General features: G+C 43.5%; 1 protein-coding gene across 2 annotated transcripts in view; it reads right to left on the bottom strand.

Moving 5' to 3' along the window:
• ESRP1 (epithelial splicing regulatory protein 1) overlaps positions 1-21,188 on the bottom strand; it is a 125,511-nt gene that overhangs the window by 62,457 nt on the left and 41,866 nt on the right. For both annotated transcript variants that reach the window (XM_068237668.1, XM_068237670.1), the window contains exon 4: positions 11,403-11,517. In XM_068237668.1, coding sequence (XP_068093769.1) covers positions 11,403-11,517 — 115 coding nt within the window. The remainder of the gene's footprint in view (positions 1-11,402; positions 11,518-21,188) is intronic.

Below are 21,188 nucleotides of genomic sequence, written 5' to 3'. Positions count from 1 at the left end.
GATGGTTGCGGTATAGAAGTTCGCCAGGAGTTTCCGTGACATGCCGAACTTCTTCAGTTGGCGGAGGAAGTAAAGCCTCTGCTGGGCTTTCCTCTGGGTGGAGACAGTGTTTGCCTTCCACTTCAGGGTGTTGGAGATGGTGGTGCCGAGGAGGCGGACACAGGGCACTTTCTCCACCTCCGTTCCACCAATGTGCAGTGGAGGTGGGGTGGAGGCATGTTTCCTAAAGTCAATGATAATCTCCACCGTTTTTGCATTGTTGAGGATCAGCTTGTTCTCCTTGCACCAGTGGCAAATCCTGTCCACCTGGTGGCGGTATGCCTGCTCGTCGTTGTTGGAGATCAGGCCGACTATGGTGGTGTCGTCTGCAAATTTAATTACCTTGACAGAGCTTGCTGAGGATCTACAAGGACCACTATTGCAAAAAATTGTAAAATGTAAAATACATTAAAAAGAGATTTGACTATATAGCGCCGACCTATTACGCAGCATTGTACAGAGTAGATGGTCTTGTCACAAACTGTGCCTCAGAGGAGCTCACAATCTAATCCCTAGCACAGTCCCACCTATGTCTATATCGTGTAGTGCTTGTATCATAGTCTAGGGCCAATTTACGGGCAGACAATTAACATATCTGTATGTTTTTGAGAGGTGGGAGGAAACTGGATGTGCCCGGAGGAAAACCACGCAGACACGGGGAGAACATACAAACTCCTTGCAGAAGTTGACCTGGCAGGGAAGCTTGCAAACTAGTGCGGGGAGCAGCTGGCATCTTTGTATAGATGCTTTCCAGAAAGTGCTTTTAAAGAATAACTGAAATACTGAGAACCCCCCATAGCGAGATGGACTAGTCAAAACCCTGTCAGTTCTGTCAGATTTCTATTAACTACAGTAAGTGACAGCAACATAAGAGAAAAGTAATTTATAGCTCATTTTACTCCGGAAGAAACACACTTTGTATGCATTTACAAGTATTTTAAATTGTACAATTGTTCATGATAGTGATCCTTTAAGAGTGATCTCCAAAAGGAAAGTTTGTGATGTGAGCAGTGACCTAGCTACAGAACCATGGGCCCTAGTGCAGACATCTGTGGTTAGTCCCCTCCCTGTGGCACAGTCCTTATAATCGTATAATACAGACCAATAGGCCTGAAGGACAGCCAATGTGAGGCAAGCATAAGCAAAGGAATGGTTTTGGATTCCCACTATTCAAAGAACACATAAAAAGTGTTTACTACAACCACAGCACCAATGAGCGCTAATGCAGCAACTGGAGGAGGGCCCCATTTTGGTTCCTCATGTCCAGAGTGCGGATTTCTGGAAAGGCCACAAAGGCCCGGGCCTTGGTCAGCTACTGCACAATGAGGCACCTGAACATGAAAAAGGTATTGCTATGACTGCTATATGAAAGAAAGCAGCAAATGGAGAGCATTACATGAAAAAGGAAAGCTAATGCCCAATCGAGCGCTTTACGGTAGAGAGGCAGCAGTACATGGATGATACACATGGAAGAGCGGGCTGCACATGGCATGGGAGGGGCTGCAGTACATGGACGATACACATGGAAGAGCGCGCTGCACATGGCATGGGAGGGGCTGCAGTACATGGACGATACACATGGAAGAGCGGGCTGCACATGGCATGGGAGGGGCTGCAGTACATGGATGATACACATGGAAGAGCGGGCTGCACATGGCATGGAAGGGGGCTGCAGTACATGGACGATGCACATGGAAGAGCGGGCTGCACATGGAATAAGAGGGGCTGCAGTACATGGACGATACACATGGAAGAGCGGGCTGCACATGGCATAGAAGGGGGCTGCAGTACATGGACGATACACATGGAAGAGGAGGCTGCACTACTGAACATGGTAGGGGAGCCACAACATGCTTGGCCTAGGGGCTATAAAAGTATAAATCCGGCCTTGCTTCGGTGCAGGGAACCTGGTGCAGTCAATCTGTAAATTCCCATTGTTATGAACTGGATGCAACTATCAAATATCAGGGGAAAGTAGGATATGGGCCTTTATCTTAAAATGTGGTAGTGAACTAAGCAACCTATGTATGAAAAAAAACAAAACAAAAAAACACAAAAAAAAACAACACAAAAAAAACCTCCTACTCTACACAATTTTTTTCTGGAACTCTTCATTCCTTTATTCTCAATATTACGGCTACAACCCACCTTGGAGGTTCCAGGGACAAGGAGAGGACCTCTCTCCAAAGAGAACATAGACAACCAAAAAACACTTCCAGGGGCGTAGCAATAGGGGGTGCAGAGGTAGCGACCGCATCAGGGCCCTTGGGCCAGAGGGGCCCCGAAGGACCTTCCCTCAACTCCAGTATTCGCTTTCTATTGGTCCTGTGCTCATAATAATCACTTCTATAGATACTTTGAATAGTGGTAATCATTAACAAACTGTTCCCCATCCCCTTCTTGCACCTCAGACACTGTAGTTGCCATTGGCAGGTTTTGGTGCGCCGTATCAATTGATATGTATAGAGTGCTTCGGGGCCCCATGGTAAAACTTGCATCGGGGCCCACAGCTCCTTAGCTACGCCACTGAACACTTCCAAACACTTCTAAAACTTAGTATAGAATCTAAAAAAACAATCAGAATGTAAGGGTATTCACAAAAAATGAAGATAATCTTTTACAAAAGATTATTGAAATTACTGGCAAAAGTTCATACTTTATTTTGCCATTCCACCAATGCAAAAACAATGTTCAGGTAATTAGGATTATTATATAGCCTTTTTCCCGTTTGAGCTCTTAGGATTACTTTGCCCATTGCAAAGATAAAAAAAAGAAACATTGGCAAGCTTAAAAACATTTAAGCGTAATAAAAGGTCCAACGCAGAGGGTTTAATAGTTTTTCGCATTATACCGACAAAAGCAAAAAACTAGGTGGATCACAAGGCCGCAATTACACATTTAAACGGCATTTTCTCTGCAGGGAAAGGCGGTAGTGAAATAGGTGGAGTGATTCACATAGTAACAGCCAAGAATCCTGCACTGGGCCTGCCATAAGGCATCCAAAACAGACCAAACTTGCTCAGCAGGATTGACATATAGGATCTGTCATGTTACTTGGACTGTCCCTACCCAAACAGCGCAGCGTTAACTCTTTCAACATAGACATTAGCTGGGAAAGGTTAAGCTTTGTAGCAAGTTCTCAGCACAGGTAGCCAAGGGCTAAAAAAAAAAAAAAAAAAAAAAAAAAAAAAAAAAAAAAGATATACAGTAGTAAAACAAAACAATAAAAAAAACAAATTCAGCATCAAGGTGAAGGCACCGCTAAAACTGAAAAATTCCTGATGCAGCATTATGTTAAACGCCTCATGAAAGATAAACTTTAGGCATTATTTATTTTGGCTATGGAGTAGGGGGAAGAGGACAATATCTAGGCAAGAAGAGAGCAGATATCACTCACCAGAAGCTGACTATTAATTGATAGAACACTGACATCTTCTGCAGCACTGTACAAAGTACATAATCATGTCACTGAATGTCCGTCAGAGGAGCTGCCAATCTAAATCTCTACCATAGTCTCATACCCCTATCGTAGAGTAAGGTGTAGCTCATTTACAGGGTTTTGAAAAATTAGAAAACCAATTCCCTGGGGAAAACCTACAAAGTGTATGAAGATAGTTTTGGATTGATCTTGTGTGAGCAGGGCCAGGGATGATCCTTTCCTTTAAACAGTTGTGGTCTGCGCAGCCTGACTGTACATACAGCTGCAGCAACAAATTGCCAGCCTTATTGCCTCCACTATACGTAGAACAGAATGGGCAGCTTGGCAGAGCTCCCAGAAACGAATCTGTATATTGACTGGGAAACTATACAAACATCCATGTGATCATGAAAGACTGTTTCAGGCAACATTTATCTGAATTCTGTGTAGCTGAGGGCCCTTTTACAGTTACCTTTTCCTACCACAGCTTGTCGCAATGGCTATTAAAGTTAATGGAACTTGACACTTCCTGCAATACCATGAGTTGGAAGTGCAGAAATACCTGTTGCCTGGCTGACCTGCTGGTCATTCTTGCATCAGTAGTGTCTGAATCACACACCTGAAACGAGCATTCAGCTAGTCCAGTCAGATGCAAACACCTTATCTGCATGCTTGTTCAGGATCTATGGATAACCGTAACAGAGGGAGAGGATCAGCAGGATAGCCAGGTACCTGGTATTGCTTAAAGGAAATATTTCAGCCTCCATATTCCTCTCAATTCACACTAAAATGTTCCCTTTACCCAGGTCAAAAGAGTATCATACAAAATCAAAGCAAAGAATATATGCCAGGGGTATCCTGGGGCTTAAATAGAGCTACACACACTCACATTCTTAAGGGGCCCATACACTGAGCCGATTAGCGGCCGATCGATCGAAATCAATTGATCGCAAATTGATTGACCGATCGATTTGCGGCCCATTTCAAATCGATCTGACAGGCTGGAAAATGTAGGTCGATCTGTTGAGACTGCTCATTTTGCATTGGACCTAATGGAAATCTAATGGCAAAAAAATGCCATTAGATCGATTTTCAATAGCTTTCATACTGAAATCTATTGGAAATCTGTTCCTAAACACATCAGATCAGAAATCTGATGATCTATCTGCTGCTAATCTAACGAGTGTATGGCCACCTGTAAGAGCTCAATACCATAATTACAAGGGACAAAGATACTGCCCTCATGAGCACTGTGAATACTGGAAATGGATAGCAAATTGCATAGCTCCCAACAGTACCTCTTTGGGAACCAAATCCCACTGTCCCTCCTTCATTTGTCCCTCTATCGGGACTGGTGTACACAGATCTGTGTTAATACGTATTTCTCTACAGAAACTGTAAACATTATTCCCATCAATTGAATGATTATATTTCTTATTTTAAAATGCAGGAAAACTAATAATGAGGAAGGACCAGAGTGGTTTGAATAACAAAACTACATCTTTATTAGGATTTGTGATATGCATAGCAAGGGGTGTGGCTAGAGGTGTGGCAGGTCAACTTAAATGTCCCTCTTTTCTCAAATAAGTCAGGAAGTATGTAATTAAGTGGGTAGTAGATCATTGCCCAAACTGGCATTACATTGTCTGAGGTATAATCATGTAATAAGTATTCAGCCAGTATCCTGCCTTGCTCTTCATGGTTCTTCACAGCCCCTATACAAAACCTGTCCTCTCACCATAGATCTCCTACAGAAGAACTGACAAGCTTGTCCTATTGTCTGAGAGCTCCAAACACTACAGCAAGGGAAATGCATTGGAAAACAGCTGGGAGAGGGGAGCGACATGCCCTGGTTTGGACAGGTAAGCTGAGACTAAGACGAAGAAGAACAAGAGTGACTCTGAATAAAAACACGAGCAGCCGAGAAGTGAAGGCTTCAGTGCGTTCTCTGACAGGAAGCCACCCATAGCATTCTCAGCAGAAAGCTCATATTAGACAAACAAAGAACCAGCACATCCAGGATGTGTGAACCTGGAACAAGCCAAGCAGGAAACACTGCCAACGATTTGCATAGACGCTTAACATAACGGCAAGATCCTATCCCAGAGGTGAGCTATGTCCATCCATACTGCTCGGTCTGCACAACAGCAAAGGCTGTTCATAGGCAGGAAGTGACAGGACAGGAAGTTGGAGCTAGCAAATCACTGAACAATTAATAACTGCATGTTAACTAAATTAGACTCTACAAGCCACTTCCTTGTATGAAGCAAATAAGGTTATTAGTAATTAGATCGCACACACAAATTCAACTTTTACCTTCCCTCATCCACAAACCAACATCCTATTCAGGCGGACTGATTAGAGTTGGAGGAGGGAATTATACCACACAGAAGTCTGGGGGTGGAGGCATCGTACAGTATGCTAGATACTCCTATATCGGCTGTTTATACTGGTTAAGCTGAGCAGGCAACAGGTCAAAATCTAGGAGTGGAAAGCATATGTATTCTAATGAAGACAAGATGCACTATTTTTTGTGGTTTTGAAAGGACAACTGAAGTGAGGGGAATATGCCATATTTATTTCCTTTTAAGCAACACCAGTTGCCTGTCTGTCCTGCTGATCATCTGCCTCTAATATTTTTAGCCACTGGCCCCGTACAAGCATGCAGCAGATCAGGTGTTTCTGACATTGTCAGATCTGACAAGATTAGCTGAATGTTTGTTTCAGGTGTGCGATTCTGACTCTACTGCATCCAAATGGATCAGCAGGGCTACCAGGCAACTGGTATGGTTTAAAAGGAAATAAATATGGTTGCCTCCATATACTTCTCACTTCAGTTGTACTTTAAGAACAGAGAAGACTAGATTACACGAGATACCCCATTCGCATGCAGCAGCTGTAGAGATAGCCCAGTAGAGATAGCCGATGTATGCAGCTTTAAAGCAAACGTTACGCATCTTAAAATAGAGCCAATCAAATGCACTTCCTAACAATTTTTATGGATCCCATCTTAAGCAGTGTACAATCTGCATTCAGGCTAGTTACACACCGGGACGTTGCGTTATAGTGGACGTTATGGTCGCATAACGTCCCCTAACGCAACACCTGCCGGTGTTGGTAGAGGACGTTGAGTGAGCCGCGTTAAGCGGCTCTTTCCACATTAGGGCAGTGAGAGTGGCGCTGATTGGCCGGCGGGACCACGTGATACGGAGTGAAACACTCCGCATCACGTGGTACCGCCAGCCAATCAGCGGCCACCAGTGCAGTGCATATTGAGTAGCCATGTGCGCGGCTACGTAGCGGCCTCTCCCCGCCTCCTCTCTGCCCCAACACTGAGCATGTGCAAACAGTCTAACGCAGCATAAGCCGCTGGAACGCTATAGTATGCTGCACATTCTGAAGAAGAATGTAGCATGTAACGCAACGTGGGCAGTGTGAACTGCCCCATTGACTTTGTATTGCTGCGAGTTGGGGAGCGTTACAGGCTGCACTGACGTGCGCCTGTAATGTCCCTGTGTGGAAGCAGCCTAAATCAACATGCAACACGCAATTGTTATCTCATTGATCAGGTCTGCTCAGCAGAGGTGCAGTGTTGACCGACGACTCCTTGGGTGGGGTTATGAATCAGTATGGATCAGGACACAAGGGATGGGAAATCTGAATACATTTAGAAGATTCATCTATAATCAAGGAAGGCAGTCCTACTAAAACTATGTTGCCACAGATTGCCATAATCGTGCACAGTACTAGCAAACAACTTAAAGGAAAACTGAAGCAAAAGGGATAAGGAGGCTGACATTTATTTCCTTTTAATCAATACCAGTTGCCCGGCTGTCCTGCTGATCCTCTGCCTCTAATACTTTGTGCCATAGACCCTGAACAAGCATGCAGCAGATCAAGAGTTTCTGACATTGTCAGATCTGACAAGATTATTATTCCGCAGCACTGTACAGAGTATATAGTCTTGTCACCAACTGTCCCTAAGAGGGGCTCACAATCTAATCCCTGCCATAGTCATGTCTATGTACAGTATATATCATGTAGTGTATGAATCATAGTCCAGGGACAATTTTTAGGGGGAAGCCAATTAACTCATCTGTAGGTTTTTGGGATGTCGGAGGAAACGGGAGTACCCGGAGGAAAACTACGCAGATACGGGGATAACATACAAACTCCTTGCAGATGTTGACCTCTACCACCATGCTGCCTAAGATTAGCTGCATGTTTGTTTCTGGTGTACTTCAGACACTACTGCAACCAATTCGACAGCAGGGCTGCCAGGCAACTGGTATTGTTTAAAAAGAAATAAATATGACAGCCTCCATATCCCTCTCATTACAGTTTTCCTTTATCCTCAATCCCAAAAACGCCTCTCCTGTCCCTCTAACAACTCCTCAGAAAAGAACTTCATGGACTCAGCAGACAGGTGTTTGATTCCTGGAGTGAAGTCATTAGTAAATCCAATTATTCCAAGGAAATGGTTTCTGAATGCCAGAAGCTGGTTACACCCTAGATGAGACGCTAGATAACAGCTAAATCTGCAGGCATTTCATGTTCCTCCACATCAGTTCAGCCGCTCAAGTCCTACTCCTAACATCCTTCCTCTGGTGGTCAGATCTCCCATGTCTGTGCATCTGTCCTGCCCTGGCCTGGCCAAGAGGCTCATGTTACAGAGAAAAGGAGAAATGGGAACCTCTAGTTGGGTGAAGTTTGTGTACTTTGCAAATGTATGCCAGGTTTGTGGTGGCCACTAACAATACAATGGCAGATCGTTCACGAACGATGATTCATATGAATGATCAGAAATCATCATTTGGGATCACTAATGGAAGAAAAAAAATCTAACCAATCTGATCAGATTGGAATAAAGTCATTTATATGTGGCCAGCTTGGAGCAGAGCAAAAATGTTTCCCAACAAACTACTTCTGGGTTTCCATTCAGTGAAAAAGTAAAAATTATCTGTATTGTTGACTTGCAATTTGCTGTGTAACAGATGTAGCTAAAGTTGCCTTTTGTCATTCTAGTCAGCTTTGTAGAATGAGATTTTATAGGACCAAGGAGACTGGCTGTCAACCCATAAGCTAAACTGGATCTGTCCAAGGAACGGGCCTTCACAGAGACAAGGGAAGGGTATTTGTGTATTCTCTTCCTCAACCAGGAATATATGCTTTTACTTCTCTGTGAAGTCTTGTCCCATTTCCACTTCCTTTCATTTGACTGGAAATCAAGTCTCCAGGCACGGATAAATGTACACACGTCCAACTTTTTCGAACAACTTGTCACCCGACTTGTCGTTTGTCAAGCTTGAGAGGAGAACATACAAATACATCTTAACTTAAGTCATCCAGAGCTCAAATACATATCATCAAAAGGGATATGGATGAAAAAGTATGATACAGTTGCATTACAAAAGAGAAAATAAAAAGTTCAATTAAATTTACAATCTACTCCCTGGCAAACGATTCAAATAATTAAAGACAAGTGGAAAAAAAGCTCCTGTGATGTGTGCGGAACGCACCTTCACAGGAGAGAGGAGGGAACGCGGATGCAGCGTGGCTGTGTGGGCCGCCACATGACAAGAATCAACAGAGGAGTGTCTGGGCTCCACTCCCATTCTAGGCTCTGAAAACACTGCTGCTTTCCAGATACTCGGCCTGCCAGAGATTACCAGCACAAAGGAGATTTACAGCCTTTTGTGATAAAACCACTTGGCTTCAATTCACGCGCTGCAAATGACCAGGTCATGAAGCACATCACACTTCCAACTAATCAGCTACTGCGAAGTGTGAGAGAGCTACTGGAGAACAGGGAGGAAATATAGTGATAAATTAGGGTTATGAAATTCCAGGCTATTCACCAAAGTCCTCATATGCCTGGTACACACGATGCCAGGCTCGGATTTAGATCACAGGAGCCTATAGGCACAGATGTCCTGGCACCCTAGATGTCGCCCTCTATGATTCTACAAACCCGCACCACAAGTGTGCTGGCTGGCCCAGCTGTAGCTTCTACCTAACTTCCCGTAGTATTAGGTAGCCAAAAGGTACCCGCAGTATTAAGTTGCCCCCGACTGAAGTAAGATCTTGTCAGTGGAATGCTGAGAGCTGGGTGAGTAACCTCATTCACGCTCTGCTCAGGACTCTGCATAGGGAAGGAGGGAGGAAGGCACTCAAGGAGCAGAGGAAATAGCCTTTCCATCACCAGGCGCCTGTAGGCACATGCCTACAATGCCTTATGGTTAATCCAGCCCTGCACAATGCAATTTCCTGTCAGACTGATAGTTGAACCTATAATTTCCAACAGGTCCATTCCAATTTCAGATTTCAATTTTTCTGATTGATTTTTCTAGAATTGGAAAATGGATCAGGGAAAAAAAAAAAAATAAAAAAAAAAAAAACAAATCCGATCAGACCTGTCTAAAATTAAGGATTCAACCGTCAATCTGATGGGAAATTGCATTGTGTGCACCAGGCATTTGAGAAATATGCATGTCATTTTGCAGACTATCTGGAGGCCATTGAAACGGATTGCCCCTTCCTGTAGGCAGATTCTCCATTCCATTCTCACCAAAGCCTCAAGAAATGAATGGAGAGTTTTATTTGCCGCTGTGGTTGAGAATAAATTTCATCTTCTGATAATGTATGCCCAATACTGCAGTTTTATTTAATAAAATCAATACATCCAAATGGCTATTTGTGCTACACTAATGCTCATCAAGACCAACTGAATTCATCAGTGGTTAACATACAAGCCACAGTTCATAAATACTCTATATAGCATATAGGTTTACATCCAAAATGTATATTCCACATTTGAAATGTCAAATCTTTTATGCATAGACTGCAAAAATAAATAAATAAAAAAAACAGTCTACGGCTCACAAGTTTTGTGATCTCGGTGTCACTTCCTCAGAGGCTTACTGTATTGCATACAAGACTTTCTCAAATGGATGCAACGTCTCATGTGTGTAAACAAAGTTAATTTCAAGTTCAGGTCAAGTACCTGAATTTGATATACACAATACACAACACTTAATCATAAGAAAATTGCTGCCAGCATCCAATTGTTACATGCCCAAACATAGCCACTGCATGTAGTATTGTCACATGAATATTACCATCATAGTTTTAATATCGGTTATAAATTATATTGCATGACAAGCCAACCCTGCCATTACCACATAACACCAACCCTCTACTCACTACACTGGCTAGTACCCAAAAAATGGAGAATCCTTTTCAAAACTGGCATGCTAACATTCAAATACTTACATGATCTAGGCCCCGGATACCTGAAGGATTTGTTGCAACTGTCACACTTCCCACAACCTCAGATCAAAAGGATCCAATAACTTGACCACCCCCTGAGTCAAACTAAAAACCTTTGGAGCCAGAGGTTTCTGTCATGCTGCCTCTACCCTGTGGAATGTATTACCAAACAGCTCCTACCCTTGAAACTTTTAAATCAAAACTGAATAGCCACCTGTTTAGAGTGGCACTTAACTTTTTCCGCTGTACACATCCCTATGTACTGATGTAAGACAAGCTTATGTGCTTTGGGTGCTACGGGAGAAAAGCGCTTTACAAATGCTTTGTTGTTGTGACATAACTTGATCATAGGAGTGGTTTTTCAAAAGAGAACAGACCGACTACACAGACGGGCAGATTAGTAGTCTTATACATTAGTGAATGACCAAATGGTATTCCCAGCCACGTTCTGTTTTTTATTAAATCTGCCATGGATGGAATTTTTGTTCCATTTCTGTTTTGACTCAATTATTTCAGATAAATTATTTGTAGCTGTGACCAGAAGGCTTAAAAATTCTGTGAATTCTCCCTTTTCCATGCACTGTGCATATATCACCAGATATCAATTCTGAAAAGGAAGCATCTGTACTCCTGTAATGATCAGGACACATCCAAATACCAAATAAGAAAAGGATACAAGTTGCCATGGCGGTCACATCCAGCTCACTCAGTTCACCGGATCCGGGGCAGCACTTCTTGAACTCTTTCCGTAAGTCAAAAAAGGAGTAGAAACATTCAGGAAGTAGTATATTCTGTAGAGAGGAAACATAAAATAGGTTACTCCACATAAAAATATTGATTCTCAATGCATACATCTACTTATTAGCCACACAAAGGCTGGATTATGGCAAATCCCGATGCTGACCAGTCAAGGAAGGGCAGCAATACCTGTATCTTTCACATGCTCTCAGTTGCAGGGAACATAGCTTCCTTCTAAGCTAGGCATACACGTTGATTTTTCCCGTCGATCCAATCACTGCCAGATATCCATTGCCCTCAATATACCCGATTAATTACTGCGTACATTTGAAATCGGCGCCGGTAGACTTGGGCGCAGGATACAGCGGTATATAGCTGATCCTGCTTCTGCACAAGTCCGGGCCGATTTAATTACTATTCCCCTTCCAGGCCGACATGGATAGTGGGGGAATGAAATAATTCGGCTTCCAGCGATTGCTGGAGGCCGAATTATTATGTTTTTAAGCAACGTCGGCTCTGTCTTCTGACGGAGCCGACGTTACTCACTGAGCGCTTCAATAGGAATGATTCCTATTGAAGTCTATGGAGGCGCCGGCTGCGCCCAAATATAGCAGCGCTGAAAAGCACTGCTCCGGATATCCATTGCCCTCAATATACCCGATTAATTACTTTCTATTCATTTTGGGTACTTCATTCGAAGGTGTGGTTGGATATGTTGGAAACTTTCCGTGTGAGCAGGCAGGGGAGGTGCCAAGAATTCAAATTGAGAAATCCAAATCAGTAATAGAGGCTTCAGAGGCCAGGATGCTACCTCAGCTCCTGAACAGGGTTCACATTGGGCCCTCCACCAGTCACTGCATTAGTAGCTCCCCATTGGTGGCTATGATCATCAGACAGCTTCACCCATATAAGACGGACGGGACATAAGAGTGCATGCATCAGTATGCCATCTGGTTTGGCCTGTAGATCCACTTTAAAGAGAACCCGAGGTGTGTTTAAAGAATGTTATCTGCATACAGAGGCTGGATCTGCCTATACAGGCCAGCCTCTGTTGCTATCCCAACCCCCCCCCCCCCCCCCCCCCAAGGTCCCCCTGCACTCTGCAATCCCTCATAAATCACAGCCATGCTGTGAGGCTGTGTTTACATCTGTAGTGTCAGTCTCAGCTGCTCTCCACCTCCTGCATAGCTCCGGTCCCTGCCCCCGTCCCTTCCCTCCAATCAGCAGGGAGGGAAGGGATGCAGGCGGGGACTAGAGTTTTGCAGGAGGCGGGGAGAGCAGCAGACTGACACTATAGAGATAAACACAGCCAGCTCTGACAAGCTGTTTGTCAGCAGCACGGCTGTGATTTATGAGGGATTGCAACAGAGGCTGGGCTGTATAGGCAGATCCAGCCTCTGTATGGAGATAACATTCTTCAAACCCACCTCGGGTTCGCTTTAAGCCCACGTAAACTAAAACGGTTATAATTTGTGCCCATCCAAGCACTCACTTCATGTGCCCATCCCATCCAAGCACTCACTTCATTAGGTAGATTGCTATTTTAATAAGGAACAACAAAAGCACAGCACAGGGATCACAGCCCATTTACTGCTCACATGATCATGTAGCTTTTCCTTGTGTGTTTATTAAAAGGGTGTTAACATGGATATCTTGCCAAGCTTTAAATGAGCAATTTATAGTCGATTTTTTAATCTGCAGAAGTGTATGTGGAATGATGTGCATGCAGGAGCAACTGCTAAAAACCCTTATGGAGTTATCTCTAATCCTTCACTAAAAAGGGCTCAGATAGCTCATGGGGACCCAGAACTACTAGGACAGTATAAGGCAGTCATGGCTAACCTTGGCACTCCAGCAAATACAATTTGGCCTTCTATATTTGGCATGTTTTATTAACCCTTTAGCAGCCAATTTAGGAGGCTTTCAAGTGCACCAGTCCAATTTTAGCACTTTTTTTTTTTAACTTAATGGTTTTATTTCCCTGCATCCAATTACTAATGCTGTAATGTGTATTTATGGCCACATGTCACTAGGGGCAGTGTGAGACAAAAACAGAGTTTGGTTTCAGTTTCCATATTTTCTGCTTAGAGAGAGATCAAAGAATTCCAAGAATTTACAGCACAATGGGCATGATTCACAAAGCTTTTTCACCTGTTTTCCCCTAACTACGTTACATTTTTAAGCTCCCAAAGAGCAAAAATAAATAAATAAAAAGAAATACTGTAATTAAGGTAAGAAAAGTAATATTGAAATGAAGTAAATCAGGAACAACTTAGTTTACATGATTATTTTGCTTGTAAATGTGCTGAAAGGTTATTTTTATTAATCGGGAGAAAAATAAGTCATTTATGAGAAGTCTTGTGCATTGACCCCAATGAGTTCTACCAACTGTGCTGAGAATGGGTTGAGAGGGTTTTTTGGTCTCTTTTAGCTTATACTCTTCCTATTTGTTCTTGGTCACCATGATACTGGTCCAAGCCCCATCTCAGAGCAATATAAAATTTATGCCATACACTAATGACATCCACAAAGTCTGAAACAGGCTTGCATGTTTTACGGAGCCATATCAATCAAACTTGTAAGCTACAGGCTACACACACACTACACCAGTGGTTCTGGATGTACAGCCTTGCTTGCAGGGGCAGAGAGGATTTGCATATTCGGAAGTGATGCATCATGGGAAACCACACTTGCTCACTTAAAGCTGAATTATTGCAAATACCTTTGTTTGTTTTTTTTAAGAAGGCAAAAAATAATAAAATTGGCGCTTTGAGTCCAAAAAGGAGAAAAGTGCGATATAAATGTTCTGTGTTCTCCGGTTAATTCTTTCAAACCAAATTTTAGCCCTAAATATCGATTTTGAAATCCACTTTGATTTAAAGGTCGATTAGACTGTCTGATCGAACATAATAATAATAATAATAATAAATACATTTACAATGCATGGCTACCTTAATTTTCTTTGGCCCACAAGTAGGGATGATCAATTAGATGCAAATAATTCCAAGTATGCAAATGTATGCATAGAGTTGAGCTGAAATTTTCGTAATTTCGCATTACTATAATTACGCATGCGAAATTTGCGATTACGATGCGAAATTAGCGTAGCGAAATTGCCATTAAAATCGTAATTGAAAATACCGTAAGCGTAATTTTCAACGCGAAATTTCGCGTTTCGTTCATGCCGTAATTTCGCATTAAACGCTACCGTAATTTCGCGTTAAACCGTAACGCTCCGTATAATATAAAAAAGCCGCCGACTTTAAGGGTTAATAGCAAAGCCCCCTTAAATGCTAAGAGCCTCAAATTTGGAGAATATATTAAGGAGATCAGGAGGAATAAGAGGAAAAATTTTTTTTTCAAAAAGACCTTATAGTTTTTGAGAAAATCGATGTTAAAGTTTCAAAGGAAAAATGTAAACATTTAAAAACCCGCCGACTTTAACGGTTAATAGCAAAGCCTGCTTAAAGTTTAGGAACACCAAATTCCCAGGGTATATTAAGGGGATCAGTGGGAATAAGAGGAAAAAAATTTTTTTCAAAAAGACCTTATAGTTTTTGAGAAAATCGATTTTTAAGTTTCAAGGGCGAAAATGTCTTTTAAATGCGGAAAATGTCAGTTTTTTTTGCACAGGTAACAATAGTGTATTATTTTCATAGATTCCCCCAAGTGGGAAGAGTTTTACTTACTTCGTTCTGAGTGTGGGAAATATAAAAAAAAAAACGACGTGGGGTCCCCCCTCCCAGACCTCTTTAACCCCTTGTCCCCCATGCAGGCTGGGATAGCCAGAATGCGGAGCACCGGCCGCGTGGGGCTCCGCACCCTGACTATACCAGCCCGCATGGTCCATGGATTGGGGGGTCTCGGAAGGGGAGGGGCAGCCAAGCTTTCCCCTCCCCCTCCGAGCCCTTGTCCAATCCAAGGACAAGGGGCTCTTCTCCACCTCCGATGGGCGGTGGAGGTGGAGGCCGCGATTTCCTGGGTGGGGGGTTCATGGTGGAATCTGGGAGTCCCCTTTAAAAAGGGGTCCCCCAGATGCCCACCCCCCTCCCAGGAGAAATGAGTATAGAGGTACTTGTAGTACCCCTTACCCATTTCCTTTAAGAGTTAAAGTAAATAAACACACAAACACATAGAAAAAGTATTTTAATTGAACAAAAAACATAACCACGAAAAAAGTCCTTTAATATTCTTAATTAACCATTAATACTTACCTGTCCCTTTAAATAAATGATCCCACGCAATATCCTCGGAAATGTTCTATCAGTTACAATGTAACAAAGTTATTACAATATAACAACTTTGTTACATTGTAACTACGCCGCACCCGACGTCACTCACCGCCGCCGCCGCCACCGCGTCTGCGCTGCAGGACCCGAGCTCTGAGCTATAGCTCAGAGCTCTCAAAAGCATCTTTGTATTTGGGCTCCAAGGAGCCCCATTGGTCCTTAGCAGACCAATGGGGTTCCTTCTGATTTGAAGGAACCCCATTGGTCTGCTAAGGACCAATGGGGCTCCTTGGAGCCCAAATACAAAGATGCTTCTCAGAGCTCTGAGCTATATAGCTCAGAGCTCTGTCGGGTCCGTGCAGGACGCTAAGTCCCCGCCGGCTCCGCTGCCCTCCCCGCCTCTCCCACATGTCACCCACATGTCACCGACATGTGGGTGACAGATGTGGGCGGGGTGGACAGCGGGAGCTGCGGGGACTTAGCGCCCTGCACGGACGCGTATGCGGCAGCTGAGCGGCGAGTGGCGTCGGGTGCGGCGTAGTTACAATGTAACAAAGTTGTTACATAATAACTTTGTTACATTGTAACTGATAGAACATTTCCGAGGATATTGCGTGGGATCATTTATTTAAAGGGACAGGTAAGTATTAATGGTTAATTAAGAATATTAAAGGACTTTTTTCGTGGTTATGTTTTTTGTTCAATTAAAATACTTTTTCTATGTGTTTGTGTGTTTATTTACTTTTAACTCTTAAAGGAAATGGGTAAGGGGTACTACAAGTACCTCTATACTCATTTCTCCTGGGAGGGGGGTGGGCATCTGGGGGACCCCTTTTTAAAGGGGACTCCCAGATTCCACCATGAACCCCCCACCCAGGAAATCGCGGCCTCCACCTCCACCGCCCATCGGAGGTGGAGAAGAGCCCCTTGTCCTTGGATTGGACAAGGGCTCGGAGGGGGAGGGGAAAGCTTGGCTGCCCCTCCCCTTCCGAGACCCCCCAATCCATGGACCATGCGGGCTGGTATAGTCAGGGTGCGGAGCCCCACGCGGCCGGTGCTCCGCATTCTGGCTATCCCAGCCTGCAGGGGCGTAGCAATAGGGGTTGCAGAGGTTGCGACCGCATCGGGGCCCTTGGGCCAGAGGGGCCCCGGTGGACCCTCCCTCAACCACAGTATTACCTCTCTATTGGTCCTGTGCTCATAATAATCACTTCTATAGATACTTTGAATAGTGGTAATCATTAAGAAACTAGTTCCCATTCCCTTCTTGCACATCTGACACTGTAGTTGCCATTGGCAGGTTTTTGTGCGCCGTATCAATTGTTATGTATAGAGTTCTTGGGGGGCCCCATCGTAAAATTTGCATCGGGGCCCACAGCTCCTTAGCTACGCCACTGCCAGCCTGCATGGGGGACAAGGGGTTAAAGAGGTCTGGGAGGGGGACCCCACGTCGTTTTTTTTTTATATTTCCCACACTCAGAACGAAGTAAGTAAAACTCTTCCCACTTGGGGGAATCTATGAAAATAATACACTATTGTTACCTGTGCAAAAAAAACTGACATTTTCCGCATTTAAAAGACATTTTCGCCCTTGAAACTTAAAAATCGATTTTCTCAAAAACTATAAGGTCTTTTTGAAAAAAAAATTTTTCCTCTTATTCCCACTGATCCCCTTAATATACCCTGGGAATTTGGTGTTCCTAAACTTTAAGCAGGCTTTGCTATTAACCGTTAAAGTCGGCGGGTTTTTAAATGTTTACATTTTTCCTTTGAAACTTTAACATCGATTTTCTCAAAAACTATAAGGTCTTTTTGAAAAAATTTTTTTTCCTCTTATTCCTCCTGATCTCCTTAATATATTCTCCAAATTTGAGGCTCTGAGCATTTAAGGGGGCTTTGCTATTAACCCTTAAAGTCGGCGACTTTTTTATATTATACGGAGCGTTACGGTTTAACGCGAAATTACGGTAGCGTTTAATGCGAAATTACGGCATGATACGACTGTAATGCGAAAATTACGCGAAAATTACGCTTACGCGAAATTTCACGAAATCCTTCTTCGTTACGATTATGTACTTACGGCCATAATCGTAATTACACTAATTACGCGAAATTTCGCAAAATCGTAATTAGGTCATTACGCTCATCTCTATGTATGCAGCTTGAAATTGAACCAATTAAGTCTTACCGCAGTTTAATTTGATTGGTCCATTTTCAAGCCACATATGTGATTCCAGAAGTAATATAATTCTACATGAACTAAGAATGATTTGCATCTCATTAATCATCCCTACTTATAACAGCCAGCTACTCTCCAGATATTCAGCTGATCTCCCATCATGCTTTGCATTGCAACCACCACAGCACATCTGACACCTCTGCAGTAATTTAGCTGCCTTCAATTACTAGTAATTACAGGTAACAGACCGTGGGGAAACCTTGATATCACATATATTAACAACAACAAAAATAAAAAATAAAAAAAAATAAAATAAAAAAAAAAAACACAAACAACAAAGTGTATAAGGCAATGCACAATGTTGTAACCGATATACATTCCATATAGTGCATGGCTTCTGCTTGGACTTTAGCAGGCTGTTTAGTGGGATCACAACTGCCGATCTGCATACTTATTGTCTGGGTGAGTGATTGAGAAAGTATTCTAGCCTACAGCAGAGGCGAGACAAATTCCAGGAGCCAGGCTTCTCCTAACTACAGTTTTTCTCAAACGGTCACCAATGGAGGGAGACATCTGCTAAAATTGCCCACCTCGCTGAAGCAGGAAAGAAGGGCCCAGGAGGCTTTCGGAAATAACAGCACCCATTATAAAAGCCATGAATGGCTGCAAAGAAAGGAAATGTGGGTGCGCAGCGTTGGCCGCTATTGGGTGCCAAAATTCACCTTCGCCCCAAATTTGCGGCTTTAATAATAGCTGCGATATGCGCTAATCAAGGTAAATGTTGGCCCCCGGAAGGCGTCTGATTAGCGTTAGTGATTTGAATAATTGGTGCTGGGGCTAGCAGAAATGCAAATAGCGGCATTTCCACAATGCCGCACCCCTATTTGCATTTTCGCAATGCAACACTGCCATTAGCATTTCCACAAGCCCCAGCGTCTGGGATCAAATCACTACCGCTAAATCGTTGGGGCCTCCAGGCGGCAACATTTACCTGGATTGCCACATATCACGGCTGTGCAGTAGAGAGGGGAGGAAACTTGGGGGGCAGCTGGGGGTTAGGGTTAGGCACCACCAGGGGGGGGGGGGTTCTGTGCGGGAGTAAGGTTAGGTTTAGCCATAGTACAATATCAGTAAATATTACAGATATTTTATTATCGGGATTCAGTAGTAGAATATTACCCATTTTAGCGAGATTCTACTAGCAGCAAACCCCAGCGCCCTTTTTTACATGCATGCCCTGCTCACTCCTGGGTTGGACAAATTAATACGGAATACCGGCTGTATCCTGCACCCAAGTCTCCGGGCGGCGATTCCTCTCGTACGCCTGCCGGAGACCTGCCTGTAGGAACAGTCAGTTGGGCCAGTGAAAACTGTCAGGAAGTGTATTTGTTAGTCCCAATTCCAACCTGCATACAATTTGCTTTACATTTGCATGCAGGCTGATAAAGCACCAATAGCATCTCATTGCCCATCTATCCTGGGGGCGGATCATCGGAACTCCTCCCACCTCACTGCCAAATCCATCAACAGGTCATTGTCCCTGCAAGCATTGCTACTACCACTTTAATATCTGCCCCGTCCCCTATTCATACAATGGGTATTGTGCTTACCTCATGGGGTGCAGTAATAATTCCATGCATTTTAAAAAGGAGTGATAATGATAAAACATTTCATTTGTCTTTTTTTATAAACAAGCAACCTCAGAATTATTTGTTGCTCAGACGAAAGACTTCTAGTGAGTGAAAGGACAAGTTACTTTAAAGCGGTATTTTCACCATAAAAATAAAAATTTCACCAGCAACTGGTCTGAGTGTATTACGTGATAAAGATGCTAATCCTGCATTCAAAACTTGCAAAACTTTTTCTGCTGTTATGGTTTGTAGTAATCACATACTTTATGGAGCACTGGCCCTAGTGCCAAACAGTGCCAAAGAGTTGAATGCTGGGAGTTATTTTTATCTACAATATATTCCTCCTCTTCCATTTCCCTGCCTAGCTGCTTATCAGAAACACCCTCTGATTACTTGTGTTTACAAGCATGGCTGAGGTGACTCAGTGATTGGATGTGTAAATAATTTTTTTTTTTTTAAAAACAGTGCATTTGTTAGTATACACCTCAGTGGGAGTGTCTTAAAGAGAACCCGAGGTGGGAATTACTTTTACTATTGGGGCACAGAGGCTGGTTGTGCGCACTAAGACCAGCCTCTGTTGCCCCATGATGTGCCTCCATGTCCCCCCTGCTCGCCGCTATACCCCCCGCATTGCTGGCGACACGCAGCGTGTCGCCAGCTCAATGTTTACCTTGCGCTGTCAGTCAGCGCCGCTCCCCCGCATCGGCGCCACCCGCCGCGTCACTTCCCTCCTATCAGCGGGAGGGAAGGGACACGGGCGGGTGCGCCGATGCGGAGGAGGCGGGGGAGCAGCGCTGACTGACAGCGCAAGGTAAACATTGAGCTGGCGACACGCTGCGTGTCGCCAGCAATGCGGGGGGTATAGCGGCGAGCAGGGGGGACATGGAGACACACGATGGGGCAACAGAGGCTGGTCTTAGTGCGCACAACCAGCCTCTGTGCCCCAATAGTAAAAGTAATTCCCACCTCGGGTTCTCTTTAAGACTCTGGAAGGAGGGCAGCTAATGAATATACAATGAGCAAGAGAAGGGAGGGGGGAAAACAAGAGTCAGGGAGGAAATTATGTCAGCATTAGCTTGGCAAGCCTAGAATAGGATTTTCTGTTTTTCCCTTTATAAAATTCACAGGAATCAGTACATGGATAGCACAATACATCTGCTATGTAAGTAGAAGCAGCATTTATCTTCTCATATATGTGTTTTTTTTTATTTCTAGGTTAGCATGGGTGTCACTTGTTCTTTAAAGGGAAACTAAAATGAGTGATATGAAGGCTGCCAGATTTATTTCCTTTTAGGGCCTTTTTCCACTAGAGCGATTGTGATTGCTGAATTGCGAAATCGCTAGTGATTTTTAAATCGCTAGAGTTGTTACTTTATCATAGAAATCACGAGAAGTATTTTCCACTACAGTGATTAGATTTGGAGATCGCTAATCGCAAATCGCAATCGCTTGCTGGAACGATTTTTACAATGATAATGCAATGCAAATGAAAATCACAAATTGCAATCGCATAACAGAATTAATGAAAAATCGCAATTGCAATCGCTGGCGTTTGTGATTGCGATTGCTAGTGGAAAAGGGCCCTTAAAGCCTTACTAGTTGCCTGGCTGTTCGGCTCATTCTGGCTTCAGTTGTGACTGAATCACACACCTAAAACAAGTCAGTAACCAATCTTCTAAAAAAAA

This window comes from Hyperolius riggenbachi, chromosome 5, assembly GCF_040937935.1.
Source record: "Hyperolius riggenbachi isolate aHypRig1 chromosome 5, aHypRig1.pri, whole genome shotgun sequence".
Classification (NCBI taxonomy): domain Eukaryota; kingdom Metazoa; phylum Chordata; class Amphibia; order Anura; family Hyperoliidae; genus Hyperolius; species Hyperolius riggenbachi.
The sequence above is the reverse complement of the archived record's forward strand: the minus strand, read 5'-3'. Positions and strand labels throughout refer to the sequence as shown.